Source organism: Mustelus asterias, chromosome 7 (assembly GCF_964213995.1).
Source record: "Mustelus asterias chromosome 7, sMusAst1.hap1.1, whole genome shotgun sequence".
NCBI lineage: Eukaryota > Metazoa > Chordata > Chondrichthyes > Carcharhiniformes > Triakidae > Mustelus > Mustelus asterias.
Window position 1 is genome coordinate 46,565,886 of NC_135807.1, and position 19,440 is coordinate 46,585,325.

Consider the following 19,440-nt stretch of genomic DNA (forward strand, 5'->3'; position numbering starts at 1 on the left):
ATTCTTGCTCCCTCCTCATCTCTGTCCTATTAGAGCAATCTCTAATTTTAAAACAGTCCCCCCTAATTCTGGACTCACCCACAAGAGGAAACATCCTTTCAATGTCCTCCTTATGTATGTATTAAATTCCTCAGAAGGACAGGCAGATGGGCAAAGGGTTGCATTGTTAGTAAGGAATGAAGTTAAAGCGATAGCAAGAAGTGATATGGGATCAGAAGGCATAGAATCACTGTGGGTAGAGTTGAGGAATCGCAAAGGTAAAAAGACCCTGATGGGAGTTGTGTACAGGCCCCCTAGCAGTAAGGATGTGGGGCAGAAAATAAATCAGGAGATAGAAAAGGCATATAAAAAAGGCAATATTACAGTAATCATGGGGGACTTCAATATGCAGGTGGACTGGGAAAATCAGGTAGGTAGTGGATCCCAAGGAAAGGAATTTGTGGAATGTCTAAGAGATGGTTTTTTGGAGCAGCTTGTGAGAGAGCCTACTAGGGAACAGGCAATTCTGGATTTGGATAATGTGTAATGAGCAGACTTGATTAGGGAACTTAAGGTGAAGGAACCCTTAGGGAGCAGTGACCACAATATGATAGAATTTATCCTGCAGTTTGAGAGGGAGAAGCTGGAATCAGATGTAACGGTATTACAATTAAATAAAGGTAACTACAAAGACATGAGGGAGGAACTGGCCAGAATTGATTGGAAAGGCAGCCTAGCAGGGAAGACCGTGGAAGGCACAACAGAAATTCATCCCAAGGAGGAGGAAACATGCTAAGGCGAGGACAAGGCATCCATGGCTGACGAGGGAAGTCAAGGACAGCATAAAAGCAAACAAATCCTTGCAAAGTGGCAAGGATTAGTGGGAAGCCAGAGGTTTGGGGAGCCTTTAGGATAACTAAAAAAGCAATAAGGGGAAGAAGATGAAATATCAGCGTAAGCTAGCTAGTAATATAAAAGAAGGTAGGAAGAGTTTTTTTCAATATATAAAAGGTAAGAGAGAGACAAAAATAGCCATTGGACCACTGGAAAATGAAGCTGGAGAAGTAATAATAGAAAACAAAGCAATGGCAGAGGAACTGAATAGTTACTTTGCATCAGTTCTCATGGTGGAAGACACCAGTGGGATGCCAGATCTCTAGGAGAGTCAGGGGGCATAGGTGAGTGTAGTGGCCATCACTAAGGAGAAGGTTCTGGGGAAACTGAAAGGTCTGAAGGTGGATAAATCATGGGAACTGGATGGACTACATCCCATGGTTCTAAAAGAGATAGCTGAGGAAATTGTAGAGGCATTGGTGGTGATCTTTCAGGAATCACTGGAGGCAGGGAGGGTACCAGAGGACTGGAAAGTAGCTAATGTAACGCTGCTGTTTAAGAAGGGAGGGAGGCAGCAGATGGGAAGTTATAGGCCGGTTAGCCTGACTTCGGTCATTGGCAAGATTTTGGAGTTCATTATTAAAGATGAGATCGCAGAGTACTTGGAAGTGCATGATAAAGTAGGACTGAGTCAGCACGGCTTTGTCAAGGGGAGGTCACATCTGACAAGTCTGTTAGAATTCTTTCAGGAGGTAACAAGGAAGTTAGATAAAGGAGAACCAGTGGACGTGATTTATTTAGATTTCCAGAAGGTCTTTGACAAGGTGCCGCATAGGAGACTGTTAAATAAGTTAAGTGACCATGGTGTTAAGGGTAAGATCCTAGCATGGATAGAGGATTGCCTGACTGACAGAAGGCAGAGAGTGGGAATAAAGGGTTTTTTTTTAGGATGGCAGCTGGTGACTAGTAGTGTGCCTCAGAGGTCAGTGCTGGAACCACAACTTTTCACAATATACATTAGGATTTGAAGGAAGGAACTGAAGGCACTGTTACTAAGTTTGCAGATGATACAAAGATATGTAGAGGGACAGGTAGTATTGAGGAAGCAGGGGGGCTGCAGAAGGACTTGGACAGGTTAGGAGAGTGGGCAAAGAAGTGACAGATGGAATACAATGTGGAAAAGTGTGAGGTTTTGCACATTTGAAGGAGGAATGGAGGCATCGACTATTTTCTAATGGAAAAATGCTTAGGAAATCAGAAACACATAGGGACTTGGGAGTTCTTGTTCAAGATTCTCTTAACGTTAACATGCAGGTTCAGTCAGCAGTTAGGAAAGCAAATGCAATGTTGGCATTCATGTCGAGAGGGCTAGAATACAAGAGCAGGGATGTACTTCTGAGGCTGTATAAGGCTCTGGTCAGACCCCATTTGGAGTATTGTGAGCAGTGTTGGGCCCCATATTTAAGGAAGGATGTGCTGGCCTTGGAAAGAGTCCAGAGGAGGTTCACAAAAATTATCCCTGGAATGAAGAGCTTGTTGAATGAGGAACAGTTGAGGGCTCTGGGTCTGTATTCGTTGGAGTTTAGAAGGATGAGGGGGGATCTTATTGAAACTTACAGGATACAGCGAGGCCTCGATAGAGTGGACGTGAAGAGGATGTTTCCACTCGTAGGAAAAACTAGAACCAGAGGGCACAACCTCAGGCTAAAGGGATGATCCTTTAAAACAGAGATGAGGAGGAATTTCTTCATCCAGAGAATGGTGAATCTGTGGAACTCTTTGGCATAGAAGGCTGTGGAGGCCAGGTCATTGAGTGTCTTTTTAAGACAAGAGATAGATAGGTTCTTGATTAATAAGGAGATCAGGGGTTATGGGGAAAAGGAGAATGGGGATGAGAAAAGTATCAGCCATGATTGAATGGCGGAGCACACTCGATGGGCCGAGTGGCCTAATTCTGCTCTTATGTCTTGTGGTCTTATAGTTGACGTTTCTTTCAGGCAGTAGGGGGTTACTAATCAGCCCACTCTAGTGTCTGTTTTTTTTAAATTGTGCGCCGCTGGGTGACGTGCAGCAGTTTAGCAGCATTGTGGGTGAGTGAGAGAGAGCGGCCCGGGGCTGCAGGGGAAGGCGGATGGAGCAGCAGCAGGAAGAGGCGGCGGGGGCAGCGGGCTGGGGGAGGCGGCTCGGGCCGGCTGGTGCTCTGTGCAGCAGCCCGGGGGAGAGGCTGTGTGTGCTCCCGGGGCTGTGTTAGGCTGCGGCGGCGGCCGGGGAGGAGAGGCTGGGCGGAGCGCTGTGTCTTAGTGTGTGTGTGTGTTGTGCTCGCTCTTTAGATCCCCAGGAAAGATGAGACAGGACGTGGCAGTAGGAAGCCTCTTCCTCCCGCTGGCTGGCTGCTGCTTCCGCTGCACCTCCACAGACAGCGGGATCATCTGAGCAAGAGGGAGGGAGGAAAACACAAGAAGAAAAAAATGTTTATTTTGTTTCCTATTATTTTTTTGCCGCCACTCGGCCTGCGGGAACATCCTAGCCCCCCTCCCCTTGGTTAAGCAGCACTTTAACCCTCCTCACTCTAGTCAGACTGAGTTTGGACTCAGGAGAAAGTGAGCTGATCAAGGTTGGGGAGAAGAAAGTGGGATTTTTTTTATTATTCATCCCTCCCCATCCACACACAAGGAAGAACAGTTATTTATTAATATATCTAAATCTTCCGCACGGATTTAGCACTGAGGGGGGTTTTTCTCCTCCTGAAGCCAGCATGTGGAGCTCTGCCTCTCTGCAGCTACTGAGCAAAGTGCTGAGGAAGTTGGGCAGGGGTCAGCTGGCTGTGAGCCGGGGCTTGCAGAGACCCTCCTGCACGGAGCCGCTGCTGCCTCCGTCTCCCGGGGACGGGCTGGAGGCGCAGCGGCTCAAGCCGGAGCTGAGCCTGCAGGAGCCGGGGCTGGAGGGCGAGCTGCCTATGCTGGGGGACCCCAAAGCTCCCGGCTGCCTGGCCGGCTGCTGCTGCCTCAAGAGCTTCGTGCTGGTGTGCCTGCTCAGCCTGCTGTGCTTCTCCTCGCTGGCGCTGCTGCGGCGCTACCTCAAGGAGCTGCTGCTGTGGCTGGAGAGCCTGGACAGTCTGGTCGGGGCGCTGCTCTTCGTCGTGGGCTTCATCGCCGTCTCGCTGCCCTGCAGCTGGGGCTACATCGTGCTGAACGTGGCCGCCGGCTACCTGTACGGCTTCGTGCTGGGCCTGGGGCTGGTGGTGGTCGGGGTGCTGATCGGGACCTTCATCGCTCACCTGCTCTGCCGGAGGCTGCTGGCGGCCTGGGTCATCGCCAAGGTCCGGGCCAACGAGCAGCTCAGCGCCGTGGTCAGAGTGGTGGAAGGAGGCAGCGGACTCAAGGTGGTGGCCTTGGCCAGACTCACCCCCATTCCTTTCGGCCTGCAGAATGCAGTGTTTTCGGTGAGTAATGAGAGCTACAATGCAATGTTACTTTGACCTCCAACATCCCTTATTGCAACTGTCTACAGTGTAGAAACTGCTCCAAGTTTACTCTTTTTTTAATAACTTGTCACTCGAGGTAAAGTTTGGAAGTTTATTTATTAGTGTGACAAGCAGGCTTACATTAACACTGCAATGAAGTTATGATGGGTGGCACAGTGGTTAGCACCGCTGCCTCACAGCGTCAAAGACCCTGGTTCGATTCCTGGCTTGGGACACTGTATGTGTGGAGTTTGCACATTCTCCCCGTGTCTGCGTGGGTTTCCACCGGGTGCTCCAGTTTCCTCCCAGTCCAAAGATGTGCAGGTTAGGTTGATTGACCATACTAAATTATCGCTTGGTGTCAGGGGGACTAGCAGGGTATGGGGATAGGTGGGTGGGATTGTGGTCAGTGCAGACTCGTTGGGCTGAATGGCCTCCTTCTGCATGGTAGGGATTCTACTGTGAAAATCCCCTAGTCGCCACACTCCAGCTCCTGTTCAGGTACACTGAGGGAGAATTTAGCATGGCCAATGCAACCTAACCAGCACGTCGTTCGGACTGTGGGAGGAAACCGGAGTACCCAGAGGAAACCCATGCAGACACAGGGAGAACGTGCAGACTCTGCACAGACATCGTGCTGAGCATGGCCGCTGGCTACCTGTACGGCTTCGTGCTGGGCCTGGGGCTGGTGGTGGTCGGGGTGCTGATCGGGACCTTCACCGCTCACCTGCTCTGCCGGAGGCTGGTGGCGGCCTGGGTCATCGCCAAGGCCGGGTCCCTGGTGCTGTGAGACAGCAGTGCTACCACTAACCCATCCAACTCCAGACAACACAGAGTATTGTCGCCGTCTAATTTGTGATTGGAATCTAAGTAACAATTTTGTAAAAATTTGCTTAGTTTAATGAATGACTATTTTGCAGGGTATGCTGTTTTGGCAATAAGTATAAATGAATGAGTATCCCAAACTGCATTTTGACTCTCAATTATAGTACTTCTCAAATAATTCCTGCGTTTTCTAAAACTCTTTAATTTCCCATCTTGAACAAGTGGGTGGCATGGGAGGGTATTTATGTTTAATTTCCATGGGGATTTGTTGGTGGTGCCTCCAGTCTAGGGATCATTGCTATTACTTGGGGAATAGGGGCAGTGGTATATTTATCACAATGGAACTCAAAACTAAAGATCAATTAAGAGTTCTATAACAAAAATGTTTCAGACACTAGTTTTCAATAGTCCACGTCCCTTCCTTTTCTCTTAGTAAAATCTGACATGACTACCCAGAATCAAAATTAACTTATTTTGCACCAATTGTTGGTGCAATGACAAAATACTTTTAGAAGGGGAAAACTTGAATTCATTTTGAACACTTTCTCATTTGCCCTTTTTGTTTTTGTACCTTGCAAATGGTAGCAACCTTTGGTTGGACAACAACCAGAGTATTGCATCCAGTTTCAGAAGGGCGTGAAGGACCGTGAGAGGGTGGAGAGGAGATTTACCAGAATGGTTCCTAGAATGAGAGAATTTAGCTATGAGGTTAGGTTGGAGAAGCTGAGATTGTTTTCCTTAGAGCAAAGGAGGTTGAGGGGAGTTCTGCTGGTGGTGTACAAGCTTATAATAGCAGCACGGTGGCACAGTGGTTAGTGCTGCCACCTCAATGCCAGAGTTTGTTCCCAACCTTGGGTGTCTGTGTGGAGTTTGCACATTCTCCCCAAGTCTGCGTGGGTTTCCTCCAGGTGCTCTGGTTTCCTCCCACTGTCCAAAGATGTGCAGGTTAGGTGGATTGGCTATGCTAAATTGCCCCTTAGTGTCCTGAGATGTGTAGTTTAGGGGGATTAACGGAGTAAATATGTGGGGTTACGGGATTAGGGTCTGGGTAAGATGTTCTGTTGGAGAGTCAGTGCAGACTTGATGGGCCAAGTGGCCTCCTTCTGCTCTGTAGGGATTCTATGATGACAGGTTAGGTAATGTAGACAAAGATGAACTGTTCCCATTAGCTGATGGTACAAGGGCCAGAGGCCATTGATTTACAGTTTTGGGCAAGAGATACAGGAGGATGTGAGGAAGAACTTTTTCACAGTGTGGTAATGACCTCAAATTCTGCTACAAGGGTGGTGGAAGCGGAAAGATCAATAATTTCAAAAGAAATTAGATTGGCAAATGTTAAGAAAGCAAGCCTGCAGCTTTGAGGATAGAGCATTAGACTGAAATCTTGGCATGGAGTCAGGCCGAGTGGCCTCCTTTACTGTTGCCCTAACTCTCTGACCCTCCTGGTAAAACATCACTGAAGTAAATCGCACATACCACAATGTTTGTCCAAACATCAGGTCAGTGCTAAACTCTGGGATCACTTTGAGATGATGTGGAGATGCCGGCGTTGGACTATCGAGGCAGTCTTGCATTCTGTTGTACTTCCGTTCTTTGTGCTTTGCTCCCACTGCAGTTTTAGATTGTAATAAATGCATAAAATGCTGGAGATACTCCAGGTCAGGCAGCATCCATGGGGAGAGTGAGTAATGTTTCAGTTCAATCTTTTGTCATTAGATCATCGACCTGTGAGATTAACTCTGCCTCTCTCCACAGATGCTGTCTGACCTTCTGAATGTTTACAACATCTTTTTTATATTTCAGATTTCCAGCTTTTACAATATAATTGTAGCCTGTGCCAAGTCACATTTAAAAGGGTTCGAGCAATTGCTAAGTGTCTAACTTCATTTTTAATGTTAGGAAGGAGTGGATTAATGTGAAAATCTAACTGGTAATTCAGATATTGGTGAGAGGGTTTGTGTTTGTAAAGTGTAGTTGGCTGTACAATTTGGATCTATCCATGCAGGTATCCTCTGAAAGCAGACCCTGAATATAATGCTGGTGACGCTGGTATGGCACTCAGCAGTGGTCACACTTTCCAAGAAAAAAATAAAAAATTTCAAATCTACAGTATCCTAAATTGAGAGTTGTGAGCAGGCTGTGGGCTGCCAGTCAGTATAAAACCGGGATATTGGGTTCATGTCACACTATCTGTAATCCCCACAGCTTGCCGGGACTTGCAGAATCTCACTGGCTGTCCTGTCTGGAGACAATACACATCTCTTTTAACCTGTCTTAATGCTCTCTCCACTCACATTGTTTGTACCTTTAAGACTTGATTAGCTGTAAGTATTCGCATTCCAACCATTATTCTGTAAATTGAGTTTGTGTCTTTATAAGCCCTGTTTGTGAACAGAATTCCCACTCACCTGAAGAAGGAGCTTAAGGCTCCAAAAGCTTGTGGCTTTTGCTACCAAATAAACCTGTTGGACTTTAACCTGGTGTTGTTAAACTTCTTACTGTAGTCAGTATAAAATGCAGACGTGAATCCCTATTTGGCTTGCACACTGCTCACATTGAAACTGAAGGAAATATTGTCCATCTCTGTTCATGTTCACAAAAGAAAAGAGGCTACTTTTCTAAAACAGAAGTGGAATTTCTAGGAAATTATGAGAAAATTAGAACTTAAAGATAAAGGATGCAATGGGCAGGCTAAGAGAATTTAAAAATAAAACTATATGACTTAAATTTACTGCACACAGGTACTTAAGGGAGCTGATGAGATTAGCCAATTTATGGATGCTTTGGAAATTGGAATAGCTTTTGTGAATTGATGGTAGAGGAGGAACATGATATCAATTTCTAAAGTAAAGGGAATATGTCAAGAATCCTGCAGGCGATGGGCCACTTATCCTGTCTGGTTGAGGGAGAGATTAGCAAAATACCTAGAGAAATGTTAACAACAATAAAATTCAAGCATGTGTGACAAGAAAATAACTCATAAGATGTTGCATTCTATCCACTTTCCCGTATACCTCAGAAAACTGCATAATAAGTAAAGCTCTGTGGAAGAGAAAAGGCCTTTGAAATGTCCAAGATGTATGCTTAAAATTCCATAAATAGACCATAATTGGTGTTTGAAATCTCAAGGTCAAAAGGAACTCTGAAAAGTGACGTCCTAAAGGGAAAAGTCAGTACTTTTGCCATTTGATCAGAACTGAAAAGCTGCAGAGATATCTTTTTTAGAGGGTAAAATATGGGGCAGCAGAAAGAGTGGTTGCAGACTAGCTGCAGTGGATGTGAGGATGCCTCAAGACAGACACGTGTAACATGCCAACATGACAACAGAAGTTTAACTCTTGTAGGAGTAGCTACAAGCAGCAGATGCAGAGCAAAAGTAAAGTTTATTTATTAGTCACAAGTAAGGCTTACATTAATTGTAATGAAGTTACTGTGAAATTCCTCTTGTCGCCACATTCTGGCGCTTGGTCAGGTCAGTGCATCTAACCGGCATGTCTTTCAGACTGTGGGAGGAAACCGGAGCACCCAGAGGAAACCCCCACAGATACGGGGAGAACATGCAGACTCCACACAGACAGTGACCTAAGCTGGGAATCGAACCCGGGCCCTTGGCTTTGTGAGGCAGCAAGTCTAACCACTGTGCCACCATGCCGCCCCAATGTGGCTAAGAGCAAGTCAGCAAGTTTTTGAGATAGAATTCATGTTCAACTAATTGTTTTAGCCTTAAGGAGGTAAAAGACCTGGATAGTTTTTAAACAATTGAAAGGGTAATGAAATGTTTACCATAATCTCTGGGTGGTAGGGTTGCTATTGACATATAAAAATGAGGAAGTGGTTTCAATTGTACGTGGCCTTGACTAAACCTCATCTGGAGTACTGTGTTTAGTTAGGGTATTAGACCTTAAGAAGGGGGTACATTGCAGTTTCATTAGAAAGAATCCAGGTCTTAATGGATTAAATTCTGAGAATGGGTTGCTTAATTTATAGTGCTTTGAGAAGAGCTGTTTGAAGAGTAACCTAATCGAGATGCTTAGACTGATAGTGTTCCAACAGAGAAACAGTTATATCTGGTAGGATAATCCAGAACAAGGAGGTGATATTCTTAAATTTGGAGCTTTTCACACAAAGGATCGTGGAAATAAGACCATAAGACATAAGAGCAGAATTAGGTCACTTGGCCCATCGAGTCTGCTCCACCATTTAATCATGGCTGATATTTTTCTCATCCCCATTTTCCTGCCTTTTCCCCATAATTCCTGATCCCCTTATTAATCCAGAATTTATCTATCTCTGTCTTAAAGACACTCAATGACCTGGCCTCCACAGCCTTCTGTGGCAAAGAGTTCCATAGATTCACCACTCTCTGGCTAAAGAAATTCCTCCTCATCTTTGTTTTAAAGGATTGTCCCTTTAGTCTGAGGTTGTGCCCTCTGGTTCTAGTTTATCCTACTAGTGGAAAATCCTCTCCACGTCCATTCTATCCAGGCCTCGCAGTATCCTATAAGAAATCTGGAGCTCTTTCTTGTAAAACACCAGGGCTGGGTCAGTTGAAATTTTCAGAGTTCTTTTGAATAGATTTTTGTTAGGCAAGGGTATCAAGGGAACAGTGGTCCCCAAATAGAGTTGAGATACAGATCAGCCAAAATTTAATTGAACGGTGGACTAGACTCGGGAGCTGAATAGCCTATTCCTGTCCCTACATTCCTGATATGGGGTACTTGCTGGACATTTGGATGTCAGAAACATTTTTCACTGTATTGTACAGGAAATTAGTTCAAACCTCAAAACCATAGTGAGAGCCATCAGATAAAATGTGCCTTGGAAAGAGGAAGCAAAGGGTCTTTGTTCATGGACCTGCTTCATAAATGATGATGACGGTTCCTGGAATGTTTCCATGATGAGTGCCATTTTGATTTGATTTATTATTGTCACATGTATTAATATAGTGGAAACTACTGTTTCTTGCGCGCTAAACAGACAAAACATACCGTTCATAAAGAAGGAAATGAGAGAGTGCAGAATGTAGTGTTACAGTCATAGCTAGGATGTAGAGAAAGATCAACTTAATGCAAGGTAGGTCCATTCAAAAGTCTGACGGCAGCAGGGAAGAAGCTGTTCTTGAGTCGGTTGGTACGTGACCTCAAACTTTTGTATCTTTTTCCCGACGGAAGAAGGTGGAAGAGAGAATGTCTGGGTTCGTGGGGTCCTTAATTATGCTGGCTGCTTTGCTAAGGCAGCGGGAGGTGTAGACAGAGTCAATGGATGGGTGGCTGGGTTGCGTGATGGATTGGGCTACATTCACGACCTTTTGTAGTTCCTTGTGGTGTTGGGCAGAGCAGAAGCCATACTAAGCTGTGATACAATCAGAAAGAATGCTTTCTATGGTGCATCTGTAAAAGTTGGTGAGAGTCGTAGCTGACATGCCAAATTTCCCTAGTCTTCTGAGAAAGTAGAGGTGTTGATGGGCTTTCTTAACTATAGTGTCGGCATGGGGGGGATCAGGACAGTTTGTTGGTGATCTGGATACCTAAAAACTTGAAGCTCTCGACCCTTTCTACTTCCTCCCCATTGATGTAGACGGGCATATTTTCCCTTACGCTTCCTGAAGTCGATGACAATCTCCTTTGTTTTATTGACATTGAGGGAGAGATTATTGTTGCCGCACCAGTTCACCAGATTCTCTATCTCATTTCTGCACTCTGTCTCGTCATTGTTTCAGATCTGAACTTTTGTGTTCAGTGTAAATGATTTGGAAGTGGGGAGAGCAGCAAAGTGGAATTTGCTGCCATGAAAATAACATGGGTGAGTGCCGCAAATGTCTGGGGATGAGATGATCAATACCTTGGGGATTAGGCTGATGAGGCAGATGTAATTTAATGGAAACAAAGGAAAGTTGAGGCTGTTAGATGATAGGATGTAGAACAACACATGGAGAGGGATTTGAGCTGTGGAGGCAAGCTAGGTAAAAAATATTGGTGTAGTATGTAAGAAGCAATTCCTACCTCTATCAAGTGAGGTTCAGCAGAGAGAGGCGGTGAGCGGAGGGTTTTCCTTTTTATATTAAAGATGGGAGAGGTTAAACGTTTGTTTAGTTGTTTCATTCTCTGACATACAGTTGCAAAGTAGCTTGGTTGTCACTGGGAACAATAGTAATAACACCATTTGCAGCTCTTCCATTGCAAGAGTTTGGTAGGAGTTTAAAGGAAGAGTAAAATGTTGTGTAGGTCAAATTTGAAGCTAGCATTGCTGCAAAAAAATGGATATTAGCAGTGCCTGAAGCATGCATTCCTTTTTCAAATTACTCAACGTGCAATCTAATTTACTCAGTGGACATCTCGAATATGCTGCTTTGTGATGTGTTGCTGCATTGAAGTGAACTGTATCTTCAGGCAGGTCCTGAAACTGGGAGCAGTTGAGTGTACAAGTTTGCAAATGGTGAATATCTTTCAGCAAAACACAAAACAATCCTATAGGGAGCAATGATTTACAAAACAGCTTGGTGAGAGCAGGTGTCAAATACCTGGGGACAAATGTAACCTAAATGTTAGAGAAATTGAGCGTATGAGATCTGTTCTTATGATGAAATCTGGATTGTCAGCCTTCCTCTTTGTAGGACTAGATAAACTTGAATCTCAATATTATGTGTTTATCTTAAAAAAATTATGTAGAGTTGAATGATCTTGATGTACGCATATTTTGGAAATTCACTAATTAGTGACTTTATGAAGATAAAGCAAAGATTGGCATTGTGAAAATGTTAAGAAAATAATCTATTGGAGCCTAATTATCAATTAAACTAGGTTTCAATATGAAACAATATTGTGAAAGCAAAATACTGCAGGTGCTGAAAATCTGAAATAAAAACAGAAAATTCTAGAATTACTCAGCGCTTGCAGCATCTATATGAGAGAGCTAACAATTCAAGTTGTTGACCTATTATTACTTTTATTAACTAAAAGATCTAATAATGGAATCATAGAATCCCTACAGTGCAGAAGGAGGCCATTCGGCCCCTCAAGTCTCCACCAACTCTCCAACAGAGCATCCCACCCAGGGCCTATTCTTGTAGCCCCACGCATTTACTTCATTAATTCCCCCTAACCTACACATGTTGAGACACTTGAGGGACAATTTAGCATGGCTAATCCCACCTAACCTGCAAATCTTTGGACTGTGGGAGGAATCGGAGGGCCCGGAGGAAACCCATGCAGATATGGGGAGAACGTGCAAACTCCACAAGCAGTCACCCAAAGACGAAATTGAATTCGGGTCCCTGGTGCTGTGAGGCAGCAATGTTAACCACTGTAGCTTTGATTATTGTCCTGTTGATCCTGAAAATGCTGGGGAATGGATCACTCCCAATTTAACAATTTACAGTCTTGTACTGGAGGAAACAGCTGGCAATCTGAATAAATTATAGTATTTCAGAACATTTTTAGAGAGGTGCTTGTGTTCAGACACTAGCCCTATCAAATATACACTAAACTATATAAATTAGTTAAATTAACCTTTGTAAATTTTATTGTAGAGTACACTGAGTTCATGCCACATTTTGTCTGCCCCATTTAGGCTGCAATGAGGTGTTGAAAGCAAGAATGACAGTTCAGAGGTCATGAGTTCAAATTCCACCACATGTAGTTATGGAACTGAATCAGTAAATCTGTAATTTGTGCATTGTCATTTGATAATGTGTCAGCTTTGATGATTATTGTAAAAATATCCTGGCTCATCACACTGCAGAGTTCAGTGAATGGGCCACAGCTGTTCACAATATGTATAAATGATTTGGCTGTGGGGACTAAATGTAACACAGTCAGTCCTCGGACTTGTGACACTATTGACTGCTGAAAAATGCATCTTAAGTCTAAATGTCGTAACTTGGCACTGATTTTCCCATGAGAAACAGTTATAAATGGGGTATTGGTTCCTGAACCAAGGCCCAACTTTCAACAATATAACCCAGAATCTTAACTATAGATGAACAATATATCAACAGTAACATTTACTGACACAAAGAAAACATAGAAATGGACAGGTATATTTCTTTTTAGTACCGATCTGTCTGTTGTATCTTACGTACAAATTTAAAGATTTAAATGAGACTGAGGGACAACATTTTCATACAGAGGGTGGTACGTATATGAAATGAGCTGCCAGTGGAGGTGGTAGAAGCGGGTACAATTACAAATTCTAAAATACCTTTGGACAGGTACATGGATAGGAAAGGTTTAGAGGGACTTGGTACTAGTTCAGTATAGGAAACCTGGCTGGCATGGACGAGTTGGTCTGAAGGGTCAGTTTCCGTGCTGTATATCTCCATGACTCTATAAATAACTACAAAGCACAGACACATTTTTACAACCTTAGTAATTTGTCTTTATTCCTGGGCTCATGAATGGTTCTGGACGTCAGTTGGAGATTTTGAAGGGTCGTGGGCTGGAGTCTTAGGATTCTTGGCTTCAGGTTTCTCTGGAGTTTTCTCTGCTTTCTTAAAGTGTCAAAGGAAGATCGGACAGATGTTCTCCTTTTCTCATTGTAAATTTCTCTGCAGCAGCTGTATATGTTGCATACGCCCCTATTCACTGATGCACAGTGTTCAGTGTTGGGGTCATATTCCTCAAACAGGAACATGGCAGCTTCCACATGTTGAAATGCCTCAGCCAACACCTGTGCTGTTAAGACTTTACAAGAGGCGATCTCTTCAACAGTGGTTGCATCTTTTTCATAGAATCATAGAAACCCTACAGTGCAGAAAGAGGCCATTCAGCCCATCGAGTCTGCACCGACCACAATCCCACCCAGGCCCTACCCCCATATACCTACATATTTACCCGCTAATCCCTCTAACCTACGCATCTCGGGACACTAAGGGGCAATTTTAGCATGGCCAATCAACCTAACCCGCACATCTTTGGACTGCGGGAGGAAACCGGAGCACCCGGAGGAAACCCACACAGACACGGAGAATGTGCAAACTCCACACAGACTGTGACCTGAGCCAGGAATCGAACCCAGGTCCCTGGAGCTGTGAAGCAGCAGTGCTAACCACTGTGCTTCTGTGCTGCCCCATTTTTCCTTTGCCACTTGTTGCCGTTCCAATTCAATTAGGTCACCATTAGTTAATACATCAAAATGTGATGCCAGTATCTCGTCAACTTCAACCCCAAGTCCAAAGATGTGCGGGTTAGGTTCATTGGCCATGCTACAAAAAATTGCCCTTAGTGTCCTGAGATGCGTAGGTTGGAGGGATTAGTGGGTAGATATGGGGGTAGGGCCTGGGTGGGATTGTGGTCGGTGCAGACTCGATGGGCCGAATGGCCTCTTTCTGTACTGTAGGGTTTCTATGATTTCTATGATGAACTTCCTCTGATGCAATGTCTTGAGTTCTTCACCCATTTTGACAACACTTCTAGTCACCTCTTGAGTATCTGTAAAGCCTCGGAAGTCATACACAAACCCAGGACACAATTTTCTCCAAAAACCATACAAATTTGATTGTGACTTCATTCCATGTCTCACCTATGTTCTTACCTGCGTGGTAAATGTTGAAGCTTTTCCAGAATTCCTTGGGAGTTGGCCCACCTGATGCGCGATATATCACACGAGAGGCAGGATGTACTCGGGGAAATAAAGGCTTTTATTGCCAACAATAACGGAGCTACTATATACAGTATACAATCCCAGACTAAAGGGTCACCAGGCAGAGCAGTGACCTTTATACCTCTCCATGGAGGCGGAGCCAACTGTGGTGTACCATAAGACTATATTAACAGGTAGAACAGCCCAACCCTAACCCCAACAGTAACATATCTACAGACTCATAGTACTGGCCAGACCATGGCTCAGCACTACCTGGTGGGAACCAACAATGGTTCACCACACCACCTTCTTTCTCACTTGCCCTGGTGGCTTGGGCAAATATGCGTCGAAGTCGTAGGCCTTAAAGGGTGCAATTATCCACTGGTCCATGAGTTGCAACAGTGAGGTGGTGTTGGCGGGGGTGGGGTGGGGGGCAGTAAGATGACATTGATGTCAGGATGCATGTCATCAGGGATTAGTTGGATGACCAGGAGCATTGTCAAGAAGTAACAGTGGTTTAAATGCAAGATTATTTCTGTGCCATTATTGCTGACAGCTGGCAAAAATGATGGTTAAACTGATCCTAAAAGATGTTCCTATTGACCTACGCCTCATGGTTGAATTTCCATATTACTGGGAGAAATGCCTTGGAGTATCCCTTGAAAACCCTGAGGTTTTCTGATTGGTACACAAGCAAAGATAAATTTAAAGTCACCTGCAGCATTGGCCTCGAACAGACGAATGAGCCTATCTTTAGCAGCGTTGTAACCTGGCATGGATTTCTCCTCTTTGACAATGTTGGTTCACCACAGCATTTTCTTTTCCAAAAGAGCCCAGTTTTGTCAACATTAAAAACTTGCCGAACACAATATTCACCATCTTCAATGATTTCAGCCAATGTCTCAGGAAAAGCACTTGCTGGTTTCTCATCAGCACTGGCAGCTTCACTTGAGACCCTGATGTTAAGCAAATTGGCCCTGACTTTAAAATGCATAATCCACCCCCTCCTTCAAATAAAAGGCTCAGCATCCGGATTCTTCCCACCGTTGCTTCTTCAGATCCTCATAAGGACTCCTACGCTTTTCCTGAATTTTACATAAACTCTCAGGAGCATGGCGTTGATTTTGGTCCTCCAACCAAACAATTAACTGTTTCTCAACCTGAACAATACATCCAGCACACCGCCCAACCCATCCTCCACTCCTAACATCCTCACTACTTCAAGTTCACCCACCTCAACTTCTAATATAGTTACCACCACCCGCCCCCGCCCCACCTCCCACCATTTTCCCAGAATGCAAATCTGACTTCCAACAACTAATTTTAAAACAACAACAACAAAAACAGAAAATACTGGGAAAATCTCAACGGGTCTTACTGGAGAGATAACAGAGCTAATGTTGCAAGTCTGACTCTTTGTCAGAGTTTAAAAGTTGGGCTCATGGAGCTGGGAATTCTCTCGACCCATTGTGCTGCGGCTATGCAATATGTTGAACTGATCAAGAATATCACCACTGGAAAATGAAGATTGTTAACTGTTATTGAGGTGGCAATCTTATTTTTGGAGGACTCTGTTGGGGAGATCAGACGTTTCGGTGGTAATTCTGTCTGGTGGTGAGAACTACAAAATGAGCAGAATTGAACCTTTTCTTTTCAATCTGTAACTTGTTCAGTTGGATTCGTGCCTTATTGATCTGTCAGTTGAGAATGAAGCTATTCAGACAAGGTTATTTCAATTAATCTGTGTGACATGGTGAAACAAAATGCACCTGCATTTCTACATTTGCCTTGAGGTCTAGCATGGTATACTTTGAACAATAATCATGAGTATTTGTCCATAATGCACAAGCTGCCTATTATGAACTTGTTTGAAAGAGCTATTTATTGACATTTAACAATAGCTCAGTTCTGTTTTGCTTCAGTGGGTCACTTAATGCTGTCTCTATGAACAAACATGAGTGTTCCAATATAATGCTTTTATATACACCAGCTCTCCTTTGTAGCTTTTTAGCCAGGGTAATTCTGAAAACTTGTCTTTAAATTATAGTGCCACTCTCATTGGTGCCACTTAGACTTGCAGGGACATTTCAGATGTCTGGAAAAGTTCATATTGAGATGAACAGTTACTATTCTCAAGTTTCAAATGATGCTTGAATTACTATAATTTAAGCAGGGCATGTTCCACAGCAGTGCAGCATCTTCAAAAAGTGAAAATTAGCTACAATATGAAAATATTTTTAAAAAGTAAAATCAAAAACAGCTGTATCCTCCATAGATTTTATTGTTTTTAAACTGTGAATAATTATCTTTGAGAAACTGTGTGCAGATTTCTGAAGTATAGTGGGTTGGTTAATAACTGAGTACGAACTGTGTTTAAAATTCCTCTGATTCTGGATACAGTTTTATGAACAATTGAAGACATATTGCTATAATAAATTGAACTTTACTTGTGCAGAAGGTACGACATAATGTAGAACTATTCCTTTAAGTCTACTATACAGCAAGAGATAATGCACATTGATCGATTCAACACCTGCTTAACTTTCTTGATTTGAAACTTGAATTTTAAACTCCAGTCAATACTTAAGTCAAAAATATTAAAATAAATTAAGACCCTGAACCAATTATTCCATCTGGAGTTCATAGTAGAAATATGTTAAGGGCACAATATTTAGGCAAATAATTAAGTTATATTTAGCATGGGTTGTAAACAAATTGTACCAATCCTGTATGGGATGAAGCTTTTTGGATAGAGAGATAATTGAAAGGCAGAAGATGAAAGAGATGGTTTAAAAAAAGTGTGTTTAACAGACTGGAAAAATGTGGTGAATGCTGCTCTTTGTTTAAGGGAGTGAATTTGCTGATCGAGCCGCATTTGGGTGAGTCACAATTGTCAAGGATCAAGGCAGATGGATTGCAGGTGCATCTCCGTATATAAAAATATGTAATATTACACTCTTATTTTCAGAGTCAGGAAAGGAAATGCACCTTAAATGTACATGTTAAATGGAGCTCAGAAGATGGTATGTAAATCATGGCCATTAAAGGTCATAGGACAAGTTATTTTCCCAATGAAGCTAAATGGAGCCCTTGAAGCAAAAGGGTAAAGCTAGGCCATGATTGAAGTTTTGGATATCCCATTGGAGTAAATAAAAAAGATGCAGCATGGACTCACAGGAATACAACCAGGAATTAAGAAGTAAGAGTAGAGAAGTTGAAATTTTCTGAACTAGAACTGTAAAGGCTGACCTGATAGACATTCACAATTGCAAAGAATCCTGGCGAGTTATATAGTGACAGTATCCACTGGACAATAGGGTTGTAATAAGAGGGAACAATTGCAAGATAGCCAGGGAAAGGTTGTGGGGGAGAGGGGACAACTTTAGTCTTGGGCTATGATTAGAATGTTGTTGAAGCAGAGTCCGTAAGTTATCTCAAGAGTAAAATTGTTTAAAAGAGAAGGATATTTAAGGATATGGGATTAGATGAGTTAGCTTGTATAAACTTGTTGTGCTGGAACATTCTCTGCTTTCTCTTTGAATGCTTCTTTACCGTCATCTAACTGGATGGGACTTCATAAACCTGGTTCCATTTTTATTATCTAATCATAGCCAGAGAATCACCTGTAATGGCTTCTCTTCTTCCCCAGCGCTGTTAACTCTACCGGCCCACAAAGATCCATCCTTTGACCCCCTCCTGTTTCTCATTTTAAATGCTGGTCCTCAGCTATATCGAAAAACATACTATTGGGTTCCGCATGTATGCTGATGACAGCCACTTCTACGTCAACACCATCTCTCTTGACCCTGCACAAACTCTAACTTGACTGCTTGTCCTCCATCAAATACTGATAATAGAAATTTCCTCCACCTAAATATTGGGAAGACTGGAATTGTTTTCAGCACCTGTCGCAACCTCTATTCACAAACTCTGGACTCCATCCTTCTCCCTGTCTTAAGGCTGAATCAGACTCTTAGCCACCTCGATACTGTATTTGACCCAAAGACGAGCTTCTGACCAAATACTTGCACCTTTGCTAAGATAGTCTATTTCTGCCTCTGTAATTTTGGCAATCTCTCTAGCTATCTTGGTTTGTCTGCTGCTGAAACCCTCATCCGTGCTTCTAAGGTTTGACCATGACAAAAATTTCTAACCAGTCTCTTCTGTTCTACCTTTCCCCATAAATGTGAAGTCATCCAGAAATCTACTGCCTATCTTGTAATTTGCAATGTCCCTTTCACTCATTGTCCCATCCTCACTGACCCACTTTGACTCCCGGTTAAGTAACTCCTCAATCTAAAATTCACACCCTTGTTTTCAGATTTCTCTGTGGGCTCACCCCTCCTTCAGCCCTATATCTCTTGTACCACACTCCAATTCTGACATCTTGCAGATAACCAATCTTAATCACTCTGCCATTGTGCCTTGTGCTGCTATGGTCCTAAGCTCTGCAATTCTCTCCCTCAACCTCTCCACTCCTGCACCTTCTGTTCCTCCTTTGAGATGCTCCCTTAAATTCTACACCTGCCCTAAGATCGCCTTGTAGCTTGGTGTTGAATTTGGTTTGATAATGCACCTGTGAAGCTCCTTGGCAAATTCTAATAGATTATCAGTTTATAAAAACTAAATTATCATTGACCTATACATTCTCCACAGATAAATGATGACATCTAAACAACATTCATTCACTTCAATGCCTGTAATAGAATTGATTTACTCTTTTCGTTGAAAACCACCATACGGCCAGAGGTATTTCTGTA

At 43.3% G+C, this 19,440-nt stretch overlaps 1 protein-coding gene across 1 annotated transcript in view; it reads left to right on the forward strand.

The window, feature by feature from the left end:
• The first annotated feature begins 2,890 nt into the window (after nt 1-2,890).
• The window catches only part of tmem64 (transmembrane protein 64), a 41,941-nt gene continuing 25,391 nt past the window's right edge, over nt 2,891-19,440 (forward strand). The window contains exon 1 of the mRNA XM_078216009.1: nt 2,891-4,255. Coding sequence (XP_078072135.1) covers nt 3,569-4,255 — 687 coding nt within the window. The 5' untranslated portion in view covers nt 2,891-3,568. The remainder of the gene's footprint in view (nt 4,256-19,440) is intronic.